This window comes from Alnus glutinosa, chromosome 13, assembly GCF_958979055.1.
Source record: "Alnus glutinosa chromosome 13, dhAlnGlut1.1, whole genome shotgun sequence".
In the NCBI taxonomy this organism is placed as follows: Eukaryota; Viridiplantae; Streptophyta; class Magnoliopsida; order Fagales; family Betulaceae; genus Alnus; species Alnus glutinosa.
The window spans coordinates 2,674,505-2,696,565 of record NC_084898.1 but is presented as its reverse complement, the minus strand read 5'-3'; the positions used below and the strand labels follow the sequence as shown (position 1 = coordinate 2,696,565).

The 22,061-nt window shown below is 35.6% G+C and overlaps 2 protein-coding genes across 4 annotated transcripts; one reads left to right on the top strand and one right to left on the bottom strand.

Annotated features, from left to right (window-relative positions):
* The first annotated feature begins 2,513 nt into the window (after window positions 1–2,513).
* LOC133854083 (geraniol 8-hydroxylase-like) lies at window positions 2,514–5,329 on the top strand. The gene is made up of 2 exons (XM_062290108.1): window positions 2,514–4,424; window positions 4,508–5,329. The coding sequence occupies exons 1-2, from the start codon at window positions 3,531–3,533 to the stop codon at window positions 5,111–5,113; spliced, it is 1,500 nt and encodes a 499-aa protein (XP_062146092.1). The 5' UTR covers window positions 2,514–3,530; the 3' UTR covers window positions 5,114–5,329.
* Window positions 5,330–10,011: 4,682 nt separating this feature from the next.
* On the bottom strand, window positions 10,012–12,873 carry LOC133854763 (nudix hydrolase 14, chloroplastic-like). 3 transcript variants are annotated; one of them, XM_062291036.1, is made up of 5 exons: window positions 12,640–12,873; window positions 12,319–12,395; window positions 11,665–11,758; window positions 11,069–11,167; window positions 10,012–10,426 (listed from the first exon to the last, which is right to left on the bottom strand). In XM_062291036.1, the coding sequence occupies exons 1-5, from the start codon at window positions 12,664–12,666 to the stop codon at window positions 10,199–10,201; spliced, it is 525 nt and encodes a 174-aa protein (XP_062147020.1). In that variant the 5' UTR covers window positions 12,667–12,873; the 3' UTR covers window positions 10,012–10,198. The 3 variants fall into 3 exon arrangements, with proteins under 3 accessions (XP_062147020.1, XP_062147021.1, XP_062147022.1); XM_062291037.1 differs by lacking the exons at window positions 12,319–12,395; window positions 12,640–12,873 and adding an exon at window positions 11,950–12,152 and having other exon boundaries at window positions 11,665–11,752; XM_062291038.1 differs by lacking the exons at window positions 12,319–12,395; window positions 12,640–12,873 and adding an exon at window positions 11,921–12,078 and having other exon boundaries at window positions 11,665–11,752.
* Window positions 12,874–22,061: the final 9,188 nt, after the last annotated feature.

Here is a 22,061-nt window from a genome sequence, read left to right as displayed (position 1 = left end):
CACGCGCCTTATGCTGAAATTGTAAAACCTTACACAATCATAGCCTAATTAATTTGGCTAAACCTATAACGTAAATATATCTCAACATCACATTAGAGACAATAGTTTCATAACATAATATATATATATATATATATATATATATATATATATATATATATATATATATATATATATATTATTTTTTTCTTTTTTTCAATAACATCTCGTAATATACATAACACAATTGACACTAACAAAAGACACTTATCTTGTTAAAGGATTGCATTGAATCATTACAAAATAGAATAGTCTAAACACAAATGCTAGGTGAGGCACAATCCCAAAAAATATATACATCTTAAATGTGTATGTACTACAAAAATGATATACACAAAATAAAAAAAAATACAAAAAATACAAAAAAGTTAGTGAAACAATCCCAAGAAACCCAATGGCCTCACCCAACTCAAAGTTTGAATGGCTTTCATTTTTATTTTTTTTTTGTTCTGCGCACGTATTAATTTAAATGACTTTGGAAGCACGTTGGCCCTCGACAACAGGACCACAACTCCGAAGTAAATGATGAGATCCTAATTTTGTGGTGCAAAAGCATGAACAAGTACCCTGCAACTTTTAGTTTTTGAAGGGTAGTTTAATCGGTTGGAAATCACGCCGTATGAAGTGGAGATCACTAGTTTAAATTTCTCATCCCCCTCTCATGTGGACCTATAAAAAAAAAAAAACAACCCTACAACTTTTTCTTCTTTGTCATATTAAATCGCCAGAAATTCAGAAGAGATGCGACTGTTTAAAGTGGTGTGCAATTCTTAATGATCTATTTGACAACAGAATTTTAGAAACAGAATATGATTTTGATTTTACTTTTTTAAAAATTAAATCATATTTTATTCAACTTTTTCAAAAATAAATTATATTTTATTGAACTTTTTCTATAAAGTCAAACATCGAAATTTGGAAACATAATTCACTTTAAAACATTTTATTTTTTTATATTAAATCAATAATATTTTAACACATTTTTTTTTCACTTATATCATATTAATCACTTCTTACTTCTTAGTACTATTAAAAAACAAAATTCACTTAAAAAAACCTTTAATTTACCAAACACATCCTTAACATTTATACATGTTGAATCTCCCGAATCAAGATCTAAATCTAATTAAAAAATAAGATATTATATTATTAGTAATAATGTCATTAGAAGTAGACGAAATTCCTGGCAGTCAACTCTCTCACTCAATAACTGTATCAATAAATCTCTTCTAATGTCTATACTTTAATAATGTTTTGAATTTTAAATGTCACAGAATTTCATCTCTTATTTTGCTTTCCAATTTTATCAAGTCAAATCTTAATTAATGTTGTGTTAAATTCGTATTAGATTTGAGGGTTCGATCGAAATTTACTATCCATAATTAAAATCTTAATATGTTATATTAATAAAATTAAGAAGATGAATCTCTCTCTCTAACATATTTCATTCTTATTGAAAAAGCCATAGTAAAAGTTGTGATCAAAACATAAAGACAACAAATTTTCTATTTACAATATCATAGATTCGGAGGAAATTTCTTCCCTCCAGATTGTGTCTACAATATGGGTGACAACATCTTGTGTTAAGCTATGAGCCGTCGAATTGACCTTTCGTTTAAAGTGAACTAAGTTTGCTATCCTTAAAAATTGCATGCCAAGTTTTATACCCTCTACTAGATGTCTGTATCTGCTGGTATTGGACAATTCTATCGCACAATCTCTCACAATTTGTAGAGCATCGATCTTCTTCTATGCAAATGTCAAAAAAACCAATCTTCTTACTAAAAATTACTGCTTGAAATGCCGTCTATGCCTTGAATGTTGGGGTAGGGGTGGGCAAATTATCCGATTACCGACTATCGAAAATTCGCCGATCGTTACCGAACTGTTTTTAACCGCCTACCGCCTACCGCAAAAAAAAAAAATCGAAAATCGAAATAAAAATTATTTCCGACTAAAGTGTCGGTCGGTAATCGAAACTTTTTTTTTTACCGTCGGTAGCCGACCTACCGACCAGATATAAGTGAAAAAAAAAAATTTGCTGCTATTCTTAGTATTCTATATGTTTTAAGGCTAGGCAGTAGGCACACGTTTCCCACTTTCCCAAGTACTTTATGAGCATTTGTCCCATCTTCTCTTACACATCATCCAGGCCAATAAAAAAAATCGTTTTCTACATTTTTTATTTTGTAATTTCAGCAGCTTTTGCCTCTTTCAAGGTGCATGTTCCCATGTTTTTTTTTTTTTTATTTTTTTTTTTTTTTGACCATTCTCCACCATTAGATTTTTTACTCTAAAACTCTACCATTAGTAATGGGCCATTACCATTGCCATTTTTCTATTATTTTTTATTCAGAATCTCAGATCAGGACAACAAAGTCAAAACAAAAATAAAAAGAAAGATTATTATATTTGAACTTTGAAGGTTGGCTCGGGCAGCTGTCTAGTATATATTCATATTTTTTGCAAAACCCTACATTTCTCAAGTCTCAACCCAGCGTCCCAGCCCTTCTGCCGGCCCCTTCTGCTGCAGTGCTGCCTCCCTTAAAAAAAACCCTAGAATCACTCCCAGCCGCTCGGATGATGCAGTGGCCGACGGGCGACGGGGATCTAGAACGTCTCTCTCACTCTCGTCTTCAACTGAATCGAGATTCGAGCCATCGGCATCGGTTAAACCAGTCCCGCACTCCCGCTCAGGCGCTCATTTTTTCCTCTTTTTTCTTTGATTTATTCATTTTCGGCGAATTTGGGTTATTGGGTAATTTGGGTTTGTTCACTTTGTTGGAATCTTAGGCTGTAAATCTATAATCTTGTTGAATGAATGGTGTGGTGAATCTGTAATCTTTGTTCACTTTGTTGGAATTTTAGGCAGAAAATATGTAATCCTACCGATTTTTCCGACCGCCCTTCACCGATTTTTTCGATTCTTTCGAATTATCCGAAAATGTCGAAAAATTTCTTTCTCGGAATAAAGTCGGGTAATTCCCCGACTTTACCCGACTATTTCGGTCGGAAGTCGGTGAAGGGGTTTCCGACACCGACTTACCCGATACCCACCCCTATGTTGGGGTCAGCTACGAGATGATGCGTGATAATGTGAGCAGCCGAGACGTAACTCTCAGAGTCTCGTACAATAATTCCCGCACCTACTTAATTGCCCCTTCATTATATCGGCTTGCTGCATCCCAGTTTACTTTGACTATTCCACGGGCCGTTGCCTTACTTGCCTGCCAAGCTGCTATCTGTTGGTTCTGTTGTTAGACATTATTTTGGATTCTCCACGAATACTCCACGTGGCTTTACATGATTTGATCACATGGAATATCGAAAGAAACAAAATAAATCTCAGGGAAATTAAGATCATGATTCCGTGTTGAAGTGAAGCGCACGTTCTTGTTGAAGTTGGAAGGAAGAGCAGTACTAGTCTTCGTTTAATTTCTCTTTGCTTTGTTATTTAATTTCCTCCCTGCGATCGGAGTTCGTAGGGAAAGATGGATTTCTTGAGCTGCATAATATTTCTTTGCATCACCTGGATCTTCATCCACACCTTCTATATGATTCCAAGAAGCAAAGCGAATCCCAGAAAGCTTCCACCTGGTCCAAAACCTTTTCCGGTCATTGGAAACCTCTTAGATCTCGGTGACAAACCCCACAAGTCCTTAACCAAGCTTGCCAAGGCTCATGGCCCTATAATGTGCCTAAAACTAGGACGAGTAACCACAATAATCATTTCTTCAGCAGACACCGCCAAACAAGTCCTCCAAACACACGACCAACTCCTGTGCAACCGAACCATCCCTGATGCTCTCCGAGCCCACAAACAAGACGTGTTCGGCTTGCCATGGATACCCGTTTCAACCCGGTGGAGAAACCTTCGCAAAATATGCAACGGCCAACTGTTTGCCAGCAAAACACTTGATGCCAACCAAGGTATCCGGCGCAAGAAAGTGCAAGAGCTCCTCGCCGAAACTCATCAAAGCAGCGTAACCGGTGAGGCTGTAGATATTGGCAGGGTGGCTTTTAAGACTGCACTTAATCTGTTATCAAACACCATTTTTTCGGTGGATTTGGCCGACCCGAATTCTGACACAGCTCGAGAGTTCAAGGAGATCGTCTGGAATGTCATGGAAGAGGCAGGGAAGCCCAACTTGGCAGATTATTTTCCCGTGCTTAAGAAGATCGACCCCCAGGGCGTAAGGCGGCGCATGACAGTTCACTTTGGGAAGCTTATAGATCTCTTTGATCGCATGATTAGCCAACGGTTAAAGCAGAGAAAAGTGTCGGGTTCTATGACGTCGAACCGTGATATGTTAGATACCCTTCTTAACATCACCGAAGAAAACAGCGAGGAGATGGACAAATCTAAGATAGAACATTTGTTTGTGGTCGCTATTATTACTGCTCTATTCTTCTTTGATTTGTTTCATAATCAGGAATTTTTTATTCTAACATCTTCTTGTTATATTAGGACCTATTTGTTGCGGGGACTGATACAACCTCAGCCACACTGGAATGGGCTATGGCAGAGCTACTCCACAACCCAGAGGCACTGTCAAAAGCAAAAACAGAGCTGGAGCAAGTAATTGGCAAAGACAATCCAATGGAGGAGTCGGATATTGCTCGGTTACCTTACTTACAAGCAGTAATGAAAGAAACATTCAGATTACACCCGGTAGTTCCTTTCCTACTGCCCAGAAAAGCAGAAGCAGATGTGGAAATTAACGGCTATATTATCCCAAAGGGTGCACAAGTGCTAGTAAATGCATGGGCTATAGGCCGAGACCCGAGCTCATGGGAGAAAGCAAATTTATTTATGCCAGAGAGGTTCTTGGGGTCTGAAATTGATTTTAAAGGCCGGAACTTTGAGCTTATACCGTTTGGTGGTGGAAGAAGAATATGTCCTGGTTTGCCATTGGCAATACGAATGTTGCACTTGATGTTAGGTTCGCTTATCCACGCGTTTGATTGGAAGCTTGAAGAAGGTGTTAAACGTGAGGATATGAACATGGAAGATAAGTTTGCCTTAACCTTGCAGATTGCTCATCCTCTAAGAGCTGTCCCTATTCCACTCTAAAATAGGTTGAAGAATTTAATTACTTGGTTGCCATTCTACTTGATGTCTTTGTACTACATGCAATATATAATTTTGTTGGAAGCAAATAAACATATATAGCTTGTCACGTTGATGATAGCATGGAACTTATCATTGGTAGAGAATATTTGAATTACTCTTAAGTTATGAATTTAATGAGAATTGTATTGTATTTAATAAAGTTTTTATTACCTTAAATTTAGAGATTGAATGATATTGAATTTTCTTAAATTAATGGATCTTATCAGAATTATATTTCATCTATAAACATTGCTCTTATGTCTATAATAGAGCCTTTATGTCTAACCACCTTTAAATCTCTCAACTTAACTCGCTATTTGGGTATAAGAAATTCACAATCCTATTCATCAATTTTAGGCATTGCCCATTGATGGCAGACGAATTCAAGTGGAGCCATTAATGTTGGGGAGCTCAATTATTGGCCATCTTTTATGATTTTATCTCTCTTTCGCAAGGACAGGCCTTGCATTAATAATGGCACGTGAAGAGGGAGCTGATGAATAATGAAAGAAAAGAAACATCATGGAAATTAACGTTATTTTCTTATAAAATCAACTTTATATTAATAAAAGTAAAATAAAAAACTAATTGCAACTCATATACCCAAACCAAGTCAGTCTATGTGTTTTCCCATCTATAGAGAGTCAGAGACAACATATGGAAACTCAAAAGCAAACATTAAAATAAGAACAAAGTTTTCTTCCAACCTGGTCTATGAAGCTGACATGTATCCAATATGCAAGTCACTCTCACATGCATTTTTAAAACAACATCGAAGGAAACCACACACATTTTGAAAACATGTTAGCTTAATAGACTCCATTAGAGAAAAACCGTCCTTAAAAAAAAATATCTATTTAATAGTTTTTGTTCCTTGAAAACCTTATTGCAAGGCAGAATCTAATGCAATGACAGGAATGTAACATAAAAAACAGCTCCAAGTGGAGTTGTTTTAACAAAAATGCTTGAATTAGAGGTGTTTTAACAAAAACAACTCTAATTACAAGAGTTTTAACAAAAAGGGCCTCAATTGGAGGCTTTTCAAATCGGCTCCAATTGGAGCCGTTTTAAGGAAAGCGTCTCTAATTTGAGCCGTTTTCCGTAAAGCGGCTCCAATTTGAGCCCATTTCGTTAAATCGACTCCAAATAGAGCCGTTTTAATTTGCTATAAATCGGCTTCAATTGAAGTCATTTTTATACAAATGGCTCTAATTGGAGTCCTTTTAACAATGCGACTCCAATTAGAGCCGTTTTCAATAAAATGGCTCCAATTTAGAGCCGTTTTCAATCAAACGGCTCCAATTTAGAGCCGTTTCTTATAAAGCGGTTCCAATTGTAACCGTTTTAAAACGTCTCAAATTGGAGACGCCTTGGAAAACCGGCTCTAATTGGAGCCATTTTATTCAATTCGACTCCAAATGGAGTCGTCTCATTAGAACGGCTCAAATTAGAGCCGTGATGAGTGCCAAAAAGTGTATATTTAGACCACTTAATTTACATAAGTTAGACCTTTAATTTTGTTATTTTCTAAATACTTTTTGTTAGTTTTGGTATTTCAGTGTTTTGCAGGTCTTTGAGAAATAATGTTGTTATTTTTGTGGATTTGACATAAAGATGCAAGGAATGTGCAAATCAATTTGTGGGGACCAAATCAAGCACATATCTCCATAATGGGCAGCAACTCTACACTTATTGACAAAAAGGTTGAAGAAAATCGTCAAAAATTCCAATATTTCAACAAAGTGGCAAAATCCTTGAGTTATAGAAAGAATCCTGATTGAGCATGTCACTTTCATCATAACTTTCAACTCGAAAATCGGATTGCGTTGATTTTGGTGGCGTTGGAAAGCTCATGAAAAATTCAACAAATAAGCTTGAAATAGGTTTTTCCTATTTCGGACTTTTACTATGCCCAAATTGCCCCGCAATAAAAGTGCGCAAATCTGTGCGAATTTGGAGTTTGTCTTTTACTGCTTTGATTGGATTTTCAAAGGACTTGTATGACTTGGAGACCAGATTTTATTAAACCTGCAGCACCGAAAGGCACAAGCTGGGACCACCGGAGTCTCTTTCCAAACATGTTACTGTGCACCAAATCAAGACAAAGCGATTTCCTTCATGCAACATGGAATTGTGCACACCTGGACAGCACTTGCAGCTGCTGGACAGCTTCTCCACGCCTACAACACATGTGGGAACAGAAAAGAGAAGAAGAAAAAAAAGAACAGAAAGAAGAAAAGAGGCGCCGAACTGCAGCACGTAGAGTGGGCGGTGTATTTAATTGACAAAATCTTTTCTTCAAAAGAAGAAAATCTCTTCCTCTATAAAAGGAGTTCACGTTCCATTTGGCAAGGGGGACAATTTTTTTTTATTTTTAGCTTCAGATTTTTAAGTTTCTTTCTTTTCTCCCTCTTAGTTTAGTTTTTCTTTGGGTTAGATTTTATTTTTATCATGTGTAGCTAATTCCTCAACTAAGGTTGATGATGAAGCCTCATTGATGAAGAACAACATACTTCCGTGTAAGTTTTTATTGTCCGATTTTAGTTGATTTAATTCTTCCAATTGTTTTACTTCCTTTCAATGTGTGGAACGATTCTTGAATATCTTTTGTGATTCGAGGATACATTTGATGATTTGAGTGGTTTTTATTTACAAAACAATTGGATATCCCTTGTGATTTATTCTACGGATACATTTGATGATTTGATTAAATCCGGATATCTTTTGTGATTTGTGTAAAGAATGGATACATGGGATGTTTTGATTGACTGTTTGAAGCATAATAAAACATATCTGAGATTTTAATTGTGAGAAGTTCGGGTCAATATTGACGAACATGGAGTATGTTGTTATGATTCGGTGAGTGTGGATTCCTAAACCTTAGTACCTTTTATTTTATTTTATTTATGTTTTCTTTTTATTCACAAAAACAAATTCTCTTAATTTTTGGAACTAGGTTAAGATTTGATTAGTTTAGTAATAAATTGTCTTTCAAAAACACAATTCCCTGTGGGATCGACCTCGCACTTGCAATCCATTAAACTGCAAACGATTCGTGCACTTGCGAGTACATTAAAATTTCACATCAAGCCGTTTATCATAAAGCGGCTCAAATTGAAGCCGTTTAAAAAACATCAAGCCGTTTTAGTTAATGTGGCTCCAAATGGAGCCATTTTGTTTAAGTGGCTACATGTTGAGCCGTTTGTATAAAGCGGCTCCAATTGGAGCCGTTCTATAAGGAATGGCTCCAATTAGGGCCAGTTTGAACTAAATCGGCTCGAATTAGAGCCGTTTTAACAAAAGGGCTCCAATTGTAGCCATTTTAGCGAAAACAGCTTCAATCTGAGCCATTTTAGTTCAAATCGGCTCCAATTTGAGCCGTTTTAAACGAAAACGGCTCTAAAAGCCCTTTTTTTGTAGTGCACTATACTTCGCAGCCGACGTTCAACAGTCCATCCTATTGACACTGACCTGACGGTAACCGTTTCTCTTTTAGCGACTCGACTCACCTATCAGTATTTAATGATTTAACATTATGCTCATACACAGTAGCAACCTCTTTGATCCCATACTCAATGAGTTGCATCGAATCTTATTATCGACGTGGTAGCTAAACTCTAATACTAAATGATACAAGCTTCACGTAAAACTCGCCCTTAAAAGGCTTGTAAGGTGTTCAAAAGCTTGTATACACATAATTAAAATTGTACTTAAGTCATGTAAGACACTTAAGATTAGGATCCGGATCGTAACATGTTCATCTACATGTCTGAATTCCCAACTCACGACAGTGAGGAACATTAGATATCCAAATACTTTTTTCCAGAATTTGATTTCAACCTGACGTGACACATCAAGTTAGAACCAAATTCTGAAAAAAAAAAAAAAAAAAAAAAAGTTGGGATGTCAAGCATTTTTCCACGACAGTAGTAGCCAAACCTGTTGTGGGAATATCTCTACCGGAGAGAACAAAAGAGAATATCAAGGATGAATCAGAAGTTTTCTGCCATATTGAATAAATGAGAGGATGAGAGGCAACAATTATAGAATTCCATTCTCCATCCTACATATCCTTTCAAGGAATTTTTTTTATTTTATTTTATGGGTTAAATACCCTAGAGGTACCTGAGTTTTACATGTTTTTAAATTTAGTACCTCAGTTTCATTTCGTATCATAGGTAGTACCTGAATTTGAAAGAAAAAATCATTGTCAGATTTCTCGTCCAAATTTCAACTTCTCGCCACGTGTCAACCGCTAAGGTTGACACGTGGCACCAAAAAAAAAAAAGATTAAAATTAAAAAAATTAAAAAAAAAAGAAAAAAAAGAGGGGTGGCTGAGCCACCCCTTGGCCGGTCTGGCTGGTCTGGGGTGGCCGAACCAACCCCTAGGGCCAAAACCCTTCAATATATTTTTTTTTTTTTTTTTCAACTGTGGGGTGGTTCGGCCACCCCAAACCGGCCAAGGGGTTGGCTTAGCCGCCCCTCTTTTTTTTTCTTTTTTTTTTTTTTAGTTTTTTTTTTTTTTTTTTTAATTTTAATCATTTTTTAATTTTTAATTTTTTTTTTTTTTTGGTGCCAACCTCAGCGGTTGACACGTGGCGAGAAGTTGAAAATTCCCACGAGAAATCTGACAGGTACTACCTAGGACTTTTTTCTTCCAAATTCAGGTACTACCTGGAATACAAAATGAAACTGAGGTACTAAATTTAAAAACACGTAAAACTCAGGTACCTCTGGGGTATTTAACCCTTATTTTATTGGTAAGTTACATGCATCCGGTAGAACTTGAATCCACGACCTCACCTTCCACCTTGCTACAAAGGGAGGAAGTAGCATTTGGGCTAAAGCTCATTGGCCATTCGAGGGAAACCGAAGAAATGATCATTCATCTGACAACAGTAACAATAACAATGTTATGCAACAGGTGAACAAATTCCTTCAGAATTTAGAATGATTAGGGTCCATCATTCCATAAACCAAAAGTTGGTGAGTACTCTGACCCCACATGAAAAGTTTAGCGTCTAGAAAAATAAGCAATTGGGTCTTCATGGAGGCAGTAGACCTTCTCTCTTAGCCATTTCGTAGAGAGCAATGGCCATTAGAACCTTTGCATCGGCTGTCATGCGCCAGAGGTTTTTATAGGGAACCACACGAACCTTAATCAGCTCACCATGGTCACGAAGACCTGTTTCTTTTCCTTGCAGTTGCATGATGACCTCTTTATCCACATGCCCCCTGTACAGAAACAGGCTAATTTCTTCATCGCACCCTCCCTAGCCATGACAAAGGAAGTGAAAGCAATAAACTGAATTACAGAGGCCAATTTCTTCATTTTCTTCAAGAAGTCATAACATATATACAGAGTTCTAACCTGACCTTAACACCCAATGCTTATCCTACCCATTTATTTAGGGATTTGTTTCTCAGTAAACAATGTTCTTGCTGTAGGCAATAAAAAAACATGCAACTCACTAATTATTCCTGATGCAGTTGATGTTACACATAATAACTTATTCACTTGCATGATTTCCCTAACATTGAATGCACCTTCCCTACTCAACCCTTTCTGAACTCATATGAGAACCTGAAAGAATAAAAGAAAATTCTCACCAATGAGATGGCCTCCTTGGTACTCTTTTCTAGATTCAACTACTCTATGCACACACGTGCTCTTAAGCAATGATTCCTGGACTTTCTATTCTTGGAATGCCAATAAACTAAATTATTTTTAGAATTATTTTATATAATTATCAGTCTCCAAACCCCAATGACACTTTTTGTTAGGTAAGTAACCTTCAATGGCACTTTTGTAACAAGTGAATCTGGAAATCCTGGTTTCTATTTGCACTAATTCCTCCAATCCAAACTTCGAAAAACGGAAACGTTTACCAGAACAACAAACATCACCAGCTTACCGGAGAAGGAAAGACTCTGCATCCAGTTACTGGATCCAGGAAGGCTGTGAGATCAACCATGTCTTCTAGATTTATGTGTATACCCGTCTCCTCCTCAACCTGTCATAATCAGAAGATCAAAATCATACATTTAAAACTTTGCAAAACTAGTAGATGGGTGATAATATAGATTAACAGATATGATAGAGATTACATGCACAGGAAAAAAGGGTAAGATAGATACACTGCACAGACACGCATGCACATTCTAGTACGTGTATTCTGTGCAAGAGAGAAAGAGAGTATTAGAAGATTAAAGAGAAGGCAAAACACAGAGAAGGAAATGAGAAGAAAGGAAGAACACAGGTAAGCCAAAGGACTACATCTTTACTGATTTCATTACATAATTTTGGTCACAAAATACATCAATATATAGGCTTATTAAGGAGAGTACATCCCACATAACATGACATAAAATCTGGAGACAATCAAGGAACATTGATGAGGAAAGCATGGAGGAAATCATGGAAAATATTGGAGAGGAAAACAAGGAGGATTTTCTGCATGATTTGAGGATTCTTTACCTGAATATATTTTATCCTCTAACAGAGAGAGACCTCTCGAGCCGCAGTGCCAACAAAATCACCCTTTTCATCATCCAACATTCCAGCAGGCAATTCCAAAATAAGCCTCCCAACAGGGACCCTAACCCTATATACATGTAAGAACTTCCAATAAGGTCTGGGTTGTGTATCAGTGTAGTGCTCATCTCAGATCAATCTCTAATATATATAATAATATTTATGTTTTCAATAAATTTTAGGTAAGGTTTCATAAAGAAGAGTAGTGTACAACAGGAAGAAAAAAAACAACCTGTTCAGTAAGAACAGCATAAATCTCACCATCCGACTCCAAGAGGATCAGTATGGCTACAGCCGGTCCTCGTGCAAATACAATACCTGGAACCTAAGCACATTTTAGTTCCAAACAGAAACAGAGGATGAAGCAATGGATGCACAGTATGAAGATTGCCACAACAGACGAGATATATATTTCCCAAGGCAGGACATATGAAGCCTCAAGTTCATCTAGCTACAAAAGGAGAAAATCAAGAACGACCGTCGAACATGAGTGAGGCTATTCTGCTAGACGGGATAAAACAAGAGGCACAACAAACACGAATTGAACATAGTTAAATATCCAGTCTTTAACTTAAAAAAATGAATCTAATTAATTTAGATTCAGAACAGTGCATGGAGATGACTACATACTTTTTTCCTGTTTCCTTATCAAAAATGTCAGCTTTGAACTTGAGAAACCCAATGCGCTCTCCAAACATATCTACTCCCTGGTACCAACAAGAAAATGTCAGAAAAAACATTACAGTCTCCATTATGACTGTTATAAAAATAAGAATAAAAGGGACGATGGAAATCACAATCTCAGTAACTTATCTAATGCATCAAAAGATAATAACAAATCTCGAGCAACAATTCAGTAGAAGTTAATACTGGAATGTTACAAATTAGGATTGACATATGCATACATTCCTACATACCTATATGTGTATGAATCTGTATGAGAATAGCTACCTGGATAAGTACACGTTTCAGAGACATGGCATTGTCAGCTAAAATTCCAGTTTCACTTTGCAAGTTCCTTAACCACTGCTTGAACAAGGAGGAATTAATAGCAGTCCTGCAAAACCAGGAACCATCTAAGCAACACCAAATGGCCAAGCATGAATTAAGGGTTTGTTTGTTGGTACTTATACGAAAAGTGATTTTGTGCCCCAAAAAGCAATTTTGGAAAAATTGGAAATTGGCACTTCTTCAAAAACTAATTTTGTCATTCAAACTGTTAGAATATCAATTAAATTCACTTTTTCCTGTAACTTTAAGCTTTTAGGATAACTGATGATTTAAAATAGTATCAAAGCAGAAAATGTCTCATCTAAGTTAAATATTTCACGCGTTAGGCCTATTTAACGGAAAGTCTACACCCCTACACAAACACAAAATTGTTCTCTTTTGGGATAACCGGTCATTTAGCACAAAATCACTTCTGCTAATAGGTTACCAAAGGCTCACTAAATCTAAATTTCAAGTTCATCCTTCGAAAGTTATCGATATTCCCTCCCAACAACAGCCAGTCCAAAGAAAAGCACTACACAAACCTTTTTCACCGAAAATGATTCCACTAACATTTTCCCAGAAAATATATCTTTCTTTTTGGTGACTTAATAATAAAACAAAACTCCTAGAGACAACTTATCATATCTCTTCCAGCAAGTTTCACCTAAAAGCCGTTCAAAACCGACGAATATTCACTCGCGAGTGAACAAGAATTAAGTTTTATGTTGGAAAGATATCATGAACGTGAATGGTTAGTTAGAACGTGAATGGTGAGTGTGAAGCAGAGTGAGAGCAGAGGAAAGGGAGAGTCTTTTGGAGAGCGTGTGCAGAGGCATCGAAGCTTGAAGAACGGGCATCGACATTTTGTTGAGAGCTTCTACACATCCTCCCCTCATCCCCTTATCACCCTTTTATAATAAAAATCAATTTTTTTAAGGAAAAGAGGGTGATAAAGAGAGGATGAGAGGAAGATCTTTAGCATTTCCCCATTTTGTTTGGGTACGGAATTTGCGCGCAGGTGCATTGCTGTCTTTGTTGGGACTGTGGATGTTTGGATGCAGAGGTTTGAGGTTTTTGGTAACCTCCTAATTTAAAAAAAAAAAAAAGCAATTTTAAATTATTTATTTTTTTGCGATTTAATTTGAAATTACATTTTTTTTACGGAATCGCAATGTTAAATCCACCCGAAGAGTAATGCTATAAATTATACTTTTATCTTATTCGGATTGCAGTCGGTTGATGATTTGTTGTGGCAGTGTCTATCAATTCTTGAATTTTTTTTTTCAACAAGAACTGATCCAAGAGTTAATGAAAACTGTCACATCAGCCCAATAAAATAAGAGTGTGATAGAAATATAGTATATAACATTTCTCTTTAAAGAAATATTTAGTGAACTGATACCGTGTTTACAAAATTTGGTGAATGCTGCTCATTTACTCAATGGGAAAATAAAATATTCTTTAATTTCTAACCTTCTCTTCTCAATAAAGAAGGAATAAAACAATTTCTAAGTAAAAATATTTAAATAGAATAATGAAACCGGACAGCTAAAATAAGGATTATAAATATTGTAATGATTAATTTTTTTATGGGTTTCATATATGATGTATTTTTCTAGATTTTGAAGTTACTAGGGTTTTTTTTTTTTTTTTTTTTTTTTTTTTTTTTTTATTATCAATTTTAGAGATGTCACAAGGTTTTTTCTGGCTTTTTGGAGACTAAGAAGGGGACTTTTCTTTTTCCAATTTTTTAGTAACACTACACATACTCTCACTTTCTTACACTCATTTTTACATTATCTTTTGTAACTTTTAAAATTACCATTAAATTTAAAATAGATTTTTATCGAAATTTTTATCTAATAATAGTTTTAAAAATCACCCACAGAAATGTGAGAAAGTGTGAATGTGGGTAGCATTAGGATCTCAGTGAGATTATTTTTAGACATTTGGGAGATATTTTTAAATTTTTTTAGGGAGTTAAATAATTGTTTAAAAAATAAATAAATAAATTTTAAGGAAAACAAGAGATATTTTTAAAGTTTTGGGAGAAGGGACCAAAGGGAAATTTTTTGTGTTCACTTTTTTTTTTATAAAAAAAACATTATAAAAAAAAAAAAAAGAAAGAAAAAATATTAGGGTGTTCTTTCACAGATCAAGTGTGTTCTATATATGTGATGCTGAAACTCATGAGCATCTACTGTTTATACCGGATCGAGAATACCTACAATGGAGATGAAGATGAGTTTTTCGGGTGTACGGGCGAGAGATTACTGATCTAATAGAGTAAATAGTAAAGACATATGGGTTTTTTTAAGGATAAACACACCATTGAGGGATAAATTCAAGGTTTAATATTTCACGTTCCTTTTCTTATGGATCAGGTTGAGTTAGGTGCTTCCTTTGGAGGCTGCTCAAAAGATCGGTTTCAACTTAACGGGGGCTCGAATGTAGAAAATGATAACCATTGAGTCAACGGGACTTGGATCCTCTCAAATTAAGAGGATTCCAACAGATAATCATGAGATACCATTTGTGGGACCACCTGATCAAATAAAAATTGAGCTGGCCAACCACTTATCCAATCAAGTGTGTTAGAGAATATATTCTTTATATAATTATGATTGGATTTAGTAGGAAAATATATGAGATTAATTTGATTGTAATCACTAATTGATAAGTCTTGAATTATTCGATTCAAGACCCCTTAATTTGCATTTGTTAGACCTAGTTCTTGTTGTATATATAAAGTGTTGTTGTAGTTTTTGTGTTTTGTCTTATTTTCAGGTCTTAATTGAAATCTAGTTCAACACACCTGAATTAGACCTGAAAATACAACAAGGGCGATTTGGTCATTTCTAGAGTTCAAAGTTGCTCCTGCCAAGTGAAGAATCGGCTAAGGCAAATCGATCGATCTACTTTATAATCGATCGATCGAATCATCAGTCGAAGAAAAATCGATCGTGCGACATGCGATCGATCGAGATAGGGCAACCACGAATGCGATTAAGCAAAGTGCGATCGATCGACTTTATAATCGATCGATCGAATTTGGATATTTTCGGAACAATCTGGAAAAATGTTGACATGTCACTCTTTTAGATATTTTTAGATATTTCCTAGATATTTCTTAGATATTTTCTAGATATTTCTTAGATATTATTAGATATTTCCAAAATATCTTAGATATTTCAAAATATCTTATCTTATCTTATCCTATCCTATCCTATCCTATCCTATCTTATCTCTTCTTTAGATATTATTTTGTAAATCTCCTCCTCTATATATATGAGGCATGGGTGAGAGAGAGATGTATGCTTTCCTGACTTTATTTTCCAGAGCATCAGTAGTTTATCATGCATCTTTTGGGAGCTTCGATTGTCTCAGGTGTATCTTAGTTAATTTTAATGCTTTTCATTTCCTTTTGTAATCCGAATTCTCTTTGATTAATATAGTGTTCTTAGTTTATTTAAATCTTGTTTTCTTTACTGTTTTCCTTTAAATTTACGCTTAACTTAGATTCAATTCATGTCTAGCTAAATTAGTCCTTAGGGTTTGATCCAAGTCCTATCCAAAATCATGTAGTGTTCTTGATGTTCTTAGGATTTTCTTTAGATGTTTGATGATTGTTGAGGGCTAGAGGATATCAAAACCCATGCTAAAAGGTTTTGGTATCAAGATTCCAATCGAATTTATTCATGAAAAAGAGTTTAACTTGTCTATGAGTTTTTCTTGAAGTCTTGAGTAAAACCAACGTTCTTGGAAACAAGAACGATGTCTTTTTCAATGGTGCTATTTGACATGATGTATGATTTCTCATTAGAGTCACCTTATAGGGTATGCTAGGGAACACCAATCATTTCATCCCTTTGGTAGTCTAATTGTCTTTCAATTGTAGTTTAATTTTATGTGGAATGATTTGGTGTGAAACTAGATATCTTATCATTGTGGCCTAAATAGGGTTTTCGTGTATTGTGTATACTTATTAGGATGGGTTATAGAGTAGTAAGCTAGGGCACGTTAGTCACTCCACACCTTCGGTAGAGTAAAATGTTTTCAATTATAGTTTAATCTTTACGTGGAGTTGATTAACGTAAATCTAGGTGCTTTATGATTACGTCTTAACGAAAGTATTTTCATGTCGAGGTCGTCGTAGTGGTTGACGCCCATTACGCGCTCATATCAAGCATGTTAGGAAGATCCATATAGACTTTAAGCATTGCATAGGTTGAGGATTGGATATGATCAACACCCTAAGTTTTCTTTTAAGTTAAATTCATTTCCGTTTTCATTTCCTTCACTTTATCGTTGTAGCTTCAATTCTACAACTTTTGTTTTTACTTTTGTTGATAAATTAAGTTAGATACGCTCTTTAGATATTCCATTACGCAAAACATCCAATAATCTCTGTGGTTCGATCACCCTTACTATAGTACAACCGATTCGTACTATTGCGAGTGGTAAACTTATAAATTTAAAATCCACGTATCGTGTCGTATAGACATCGCGTACCAATTTTTGGCGCCGTTGCCGGGGATTATTAACGGTTGTTTATGGGATATTTAGGATTGTATTTAGTTTGATTTAGTACATATTGTAAATTTTGTCCATAAGCTGTTTTTGGTTCTGTATAAAACTGTTTTTAGTGTTTTTGGTGTTTTAATTCGGTTCTGTCTGTTTTCTGCAGAATTCTGTTTCTGCATAAAAATCGCTCGATCGACTTTCTGGACCTGTAATTTCAATCGATCGACTTTTCGATCGATCGACATAATATTGGATCGATCGACTTCTGTTTTTGAGCAGCACTGCTTTTCTGCTGACTCTGGACCGAAATTTCATTTAATTTATTACTGTCCAGTACATATTTAGACTTTAATTTTGTTTTAGATTTTATTTTCTGTATTTTTCTTATAATTTTTCTTTTCTGCAGAGAATCGATCGATCGACTTAAAAAGTGATCGATCGAACTTCGATCGATCGACAGACTATTCGATCGATCGACATTTTCTGGCAGTAGCACTTCAGTTGCCACTGCACTGCGGAATCGGTTAGTTTTTTTTTTTTTTTCTTCTCTTTTCTTTTTATTTCTTTTCTGTACATTGTATATATAAATAATATAGTTATTACATTGGTGTATGTTTGGTCGTCGTTCATTGTCATTGCCTATTTTTCCATACGACCCAAACTTAGAGCGGATTTCTAGACGAAGTAGATCCAAACGGAACTCACGTCTAAGAGCCCATTCTAATTCACCAATGGCTGAACAACCAAGGCCTGTGTTGTTAAGGGATCACTATGTTCCCTCAACATACACACCTACATCAAGCCTTCAGTTGCCGGACATTACGGCAGCTCATTTTGAAATTAAGTCCGGATTTATTCAAATGCTTCCTTTATTTTACGGACTTAGTACTGAGGATCCTTATAAGCATTTAGATGAATTCATAGAAATCTGCTCCACCATAAAGTTGCAGAATTTTACAGAGGATGCTTTAAGGATGCGTTTATTTCCGTTCTCCTTAAAAGAAAAAGCTAAGTATTGGTTGACTTCCTTAGAGACTAACTCCATTACTTCTTGGGCTCAGATGCAACACGAGTTCCTTAAGAAGTACTTTACCATAGGGAAGACCAATCAATTACGAAAAGCCATAATTGGTTTTTCGCAAATAGAGGGAGAACCATTTCATGAAACTTGGGAGAGGATGAAAGACCTTTTACGAAAGTGTCCACATCATGCTGTTCCCAAGTGGCAACTTGTACAGTGCTTCTATGATGGTTTGACTGAGCCACATAGACAGATGGTAGATGCCTCATGTGGGGGTACGTTTATGTTAAAGAGTGAGGATGCTGCATGGACACTTTTTGAAAATTTATCTGAAAATTCTTTACACCATTCATCATCCGGTCGTAGGCAACTACTAAGAGCCAAACTCTTTATGAGGTCTCCCAACCTTTGGACTTGAATACCAAAGTGGATGCCTTATCTAGAAAATTAGATCAATTACTTGCATCTGGTTTTGTTCCTGCAACTGTATCTCATATACATACACCACATGATGTATGTTCATTTTGTTCCGATCCATCACATCAGGCCGGAAATTGTCCTATTGTTGGACAGTCTTCTGAGCCTCCTTTTGAGCAGATGAACGCAATTTACTCTAGACCGGTTAGTGATCATTTTAGTAATTCTTATAACCCGGTCTTGAGAAACAATAGTAGTGTGTGGCGGCCTAACATTCCACAGTATAATGGACTGCAAAACCAAGCTTATCAGCAGTCCGACAATCAATTTTACCAGCCGCCACCTAATAGTCGTCCTCCCAACCCACAATAGCAATCAGCCCTTCCACCTCCTAGAAATTTTGCATTTGAGGAAAAGGTGTTGACTAGTCTCAGTAAATTTGAGTCTCAGACTCAAATTCTGAATTCCCATTCTCAGTCTATAGCAAAGCTAGAAATCCAACTCGGACAACTAGCTAAGTCCTTTAGTGAGAAAGAGAAAGGGAAGTGTTCTAGTCCACCAGTTTTTAAACCTAGGAGTGGAGGGGTAGTCATTGATCCAAAGGTGGGAGAGACGAAGACTGAACAAATAGGGCAATTAGAAAAGATCAAACTTGCCAAGGGTAAAGGAGTGTTTACCGAAACACCACACTCCAACACAAAATTCCTTGAGGCATACTTTAAACCTGAAGTGCCTTACCCTTTAAGTTTCAAGGATTCTAATGGGCACGAAACGATAAATTTTGCCCAACCACTGCCAGACACAAATCCATTCATTAGCAGTGAGTTTTGACGGGTCTGGCTGAAGACGTTAAACTTAGCGCTCTTTGGAGGCACCCCAAGTAACTCTGTTCCATTGTTTATATTTCATTCTGTTGTTATTTTTAATCTTTCTTTTTAGTTTTGTTTTTCAGGTTAAGTGTTCTTACCTCTAAGTTTGGGGGTATGCTTTGAGCCATACTTCCCCACTCAGGTTTTCCTTATCCTTAAACCATGCTTTCATTTTATACACATAGGGGACAATGTGTTATTTTAAGTTTGGGGGTATAGACATACATGTGTACACTTAGTCTAAATTTTGTACAAAATTTTCAAAATTTTTCAAATTTCTTTGTGAATATCTATGTTGTTTCGTAAAATTTAGTTGATTTATAACTGTGATTTGCTTTTCATTGACAATTTTAAAATTTTGAACACATGATCACACAATCAGAGATTCTAAGTCTGCTTAATTACTTTTGGCTACGAGATTCATATGTAGAAATTTGAAAATCATGACATACATTGGCATATTGTTTGTGGGGTATGTACTTAAGTTAATACCTTGCATACGGTCTTTAGTGTTTTGGAAAACCAAGATTACTTGTTAGATGGATGACGTGGGCATAGTAAAAAAAAAAAATAATTCAAAAAAAAAAAAAAAAAAAAAAAAACTTCATTGAGTAACCGGACCTCTTGCCTCATTAAGCATTGAGTGTTCGCGTCAAAAGATGTAAGTTAATAATAAATGGTTAGTTTGACTTCGTAGTTCTTCTTGACTTGAGTTATTAAGCCCTTAGGGATGTTTTACATCTAGTGCCCTAAATCCATCTGGTTTGGGAGTCACTGGCCTAACACTTGGTACATAGGTCATTTAGAAGCTTAAAGGAGTTGAGCATTGCACAACCATAATAAATAATGTAAATAATAGTAAAGTATGCCTATGCCTTGGTTATTCCATCTAGTGAGAGATATATAGAATTTTGAGACACTGGAGCATGTATGTAGGTTATATTCTTTTAAAGCTTCATAACTGTATGTTAATATCAAACTGCATCATTTCTAACATGTGAAATCTTAGCCGGCCATTTGTAAGTAAGTAGACTATGATTTTCTAAACTGTGTGAAGATGGAGTTTATTAGTTTAAAGTTGTTCATGAATTATGAACCATCGTTGTGATGATACTTCTTTTTATTAGGTAACATGTATATTTTGTAAAGATAATGTTTGTAGGTAGCATTTTCTGCTAAACCTTCACGAGACTTCACTCGTCCACTAGGGTAGCCTAGGGGTTTAAAAGGCTTGTTGCATGTGCTAAATGCAATCGCGTTTCCCACGAAAGAGGATGTAGATTAGTTGTTTATATTTTAATTTCTAGTTGTAATGCTAGGGACTAGCATTATGTAAGTTTGGGGGTGTGATAAGTCTTGAATTATTCGATTCAAGACCCCTTAATTTGCATTTGTTAGACCTAGTTCTTGTTGTATATATAAAGTGTTGTTGTAGTTTTTGTGTTTTGTCTTATTTTCAGATCTTAATTGAAATCTAGTTCAACACACCTGAATTAGACCTGAAAATACAACAAGGGCGATTTGGTCATTTCCAGAGTTCAAAGTTGCTCCTGCCAAGTGAAGAATCGGCTAAGGCAAATCGATCGATCTACTTTATAATCGATCGATCGAATCATCAGTCGAAGAAAAATCGATCGTGCGACATGCGATCGATCGAGATAGGGCAACCACGAATGCGATTAAGCAAAGTGCGATCGATCGACTTTATAATCGATCGATCGAATTTGGATATTTTCGGAACAATCTGGAACAATGTTGACATGTCACTCTTTTAGATATTTTTAGATATTTCCTAGATATTTCTTAGATATTTTCTAGATATTTCTTAGATATTATTAGATATTTCCAAAATATCTTAGATATTTCAAAATATCTTATCTTATCTTATCCTATCCTATCCTATCCTATCCTATCTTATCTCTTCTTTAGATATTATTTTGTAAATCTCCTCCTCTATATATATGAGGCATGGGTGAGAGAGAGATGTATGCTTTCCTGACTTTATTTTCCAGAGCATCAGTAGTTTATCATGCATCTTTTGGGAGCTTCGATTGTCTCAGGTGTATCTTAGTTAATTTTAATGCTTTTCATTTCCTTTTGTAATCCGAATTCTCTTTGATTAATATAGTGTTCTTAGTTTATTTAAATCTTGTTTTCTTTACTGTTTTCCTTTAAATTTACGCTTAACTTAGATTCAATTCATGTCTAGCTAAATTAGTCCTTAGGGTTTGATCCAAGTCCTATCCAAAATCATGTAGTGTTCTTGATGTTCTTAGGATTTTCTTTAGATGTTTGATGATTGTTGAGGGCTAGAGGATATCAAAACCCATGCTAAAAGGTTTTGGTATCAAGATTCCAATCGAATTTATTCATGAAAAAGAGTTTAACTTGTCTATGAGTTTTTCTTGAAGTCTTGAGTAAAACCAACGTTCTTGGAAACAAGAACGATGTCTTTTTCAATGGTGCTATTTGACATGATGTATGATTTCTCATTAGAGTCACCTTATAGGGTATGCTAGGGAACACCAATCATTTCATCCCTTTGGTAG

What these genes read in the sequence shown, in the direction of transcription:
- LOC133854083 (XM_062290108.1), top strand. Translation starts at nt 3,531, where the DNA reads ATGGATTTCTTGAGCTGCATAATATTTCTTTGCATCACCTGGATCTTC. An exon ending in AGATAGAACATTTGTTTGTG is followed by an intron (nt 4,425 to 4,507) that starts GTCGCTATTATT and finishes TTGTTATATTAG; the next exon opens with GACCTATTTGTTGCGGGGAC.
- LOC133854763 (XM_062291036.1), bottom strand. Translation starts at nt 12,666, where the DNA reads ATGTCTCTGAAACGTGTACTTATCCAG. An exon ending in GATAAGGAAACAGGAAAAAA is followed by an intron (nt 11,759 to 12,318) that starts GTATGTAGTCAT and finishes ACATGTATATAG; the next exon opens with GGTTAGGGTCCCTGTTGGGA. An exon ending in TTGGCACTGCGGCTCGAGAG is followed by an intron (nt 11,168 to 11,664) that starts GTCTCTCTCTGT and finishes TGATTATGACAG; the next exon opens with GTTGAGGAGGAGACGGGTAT.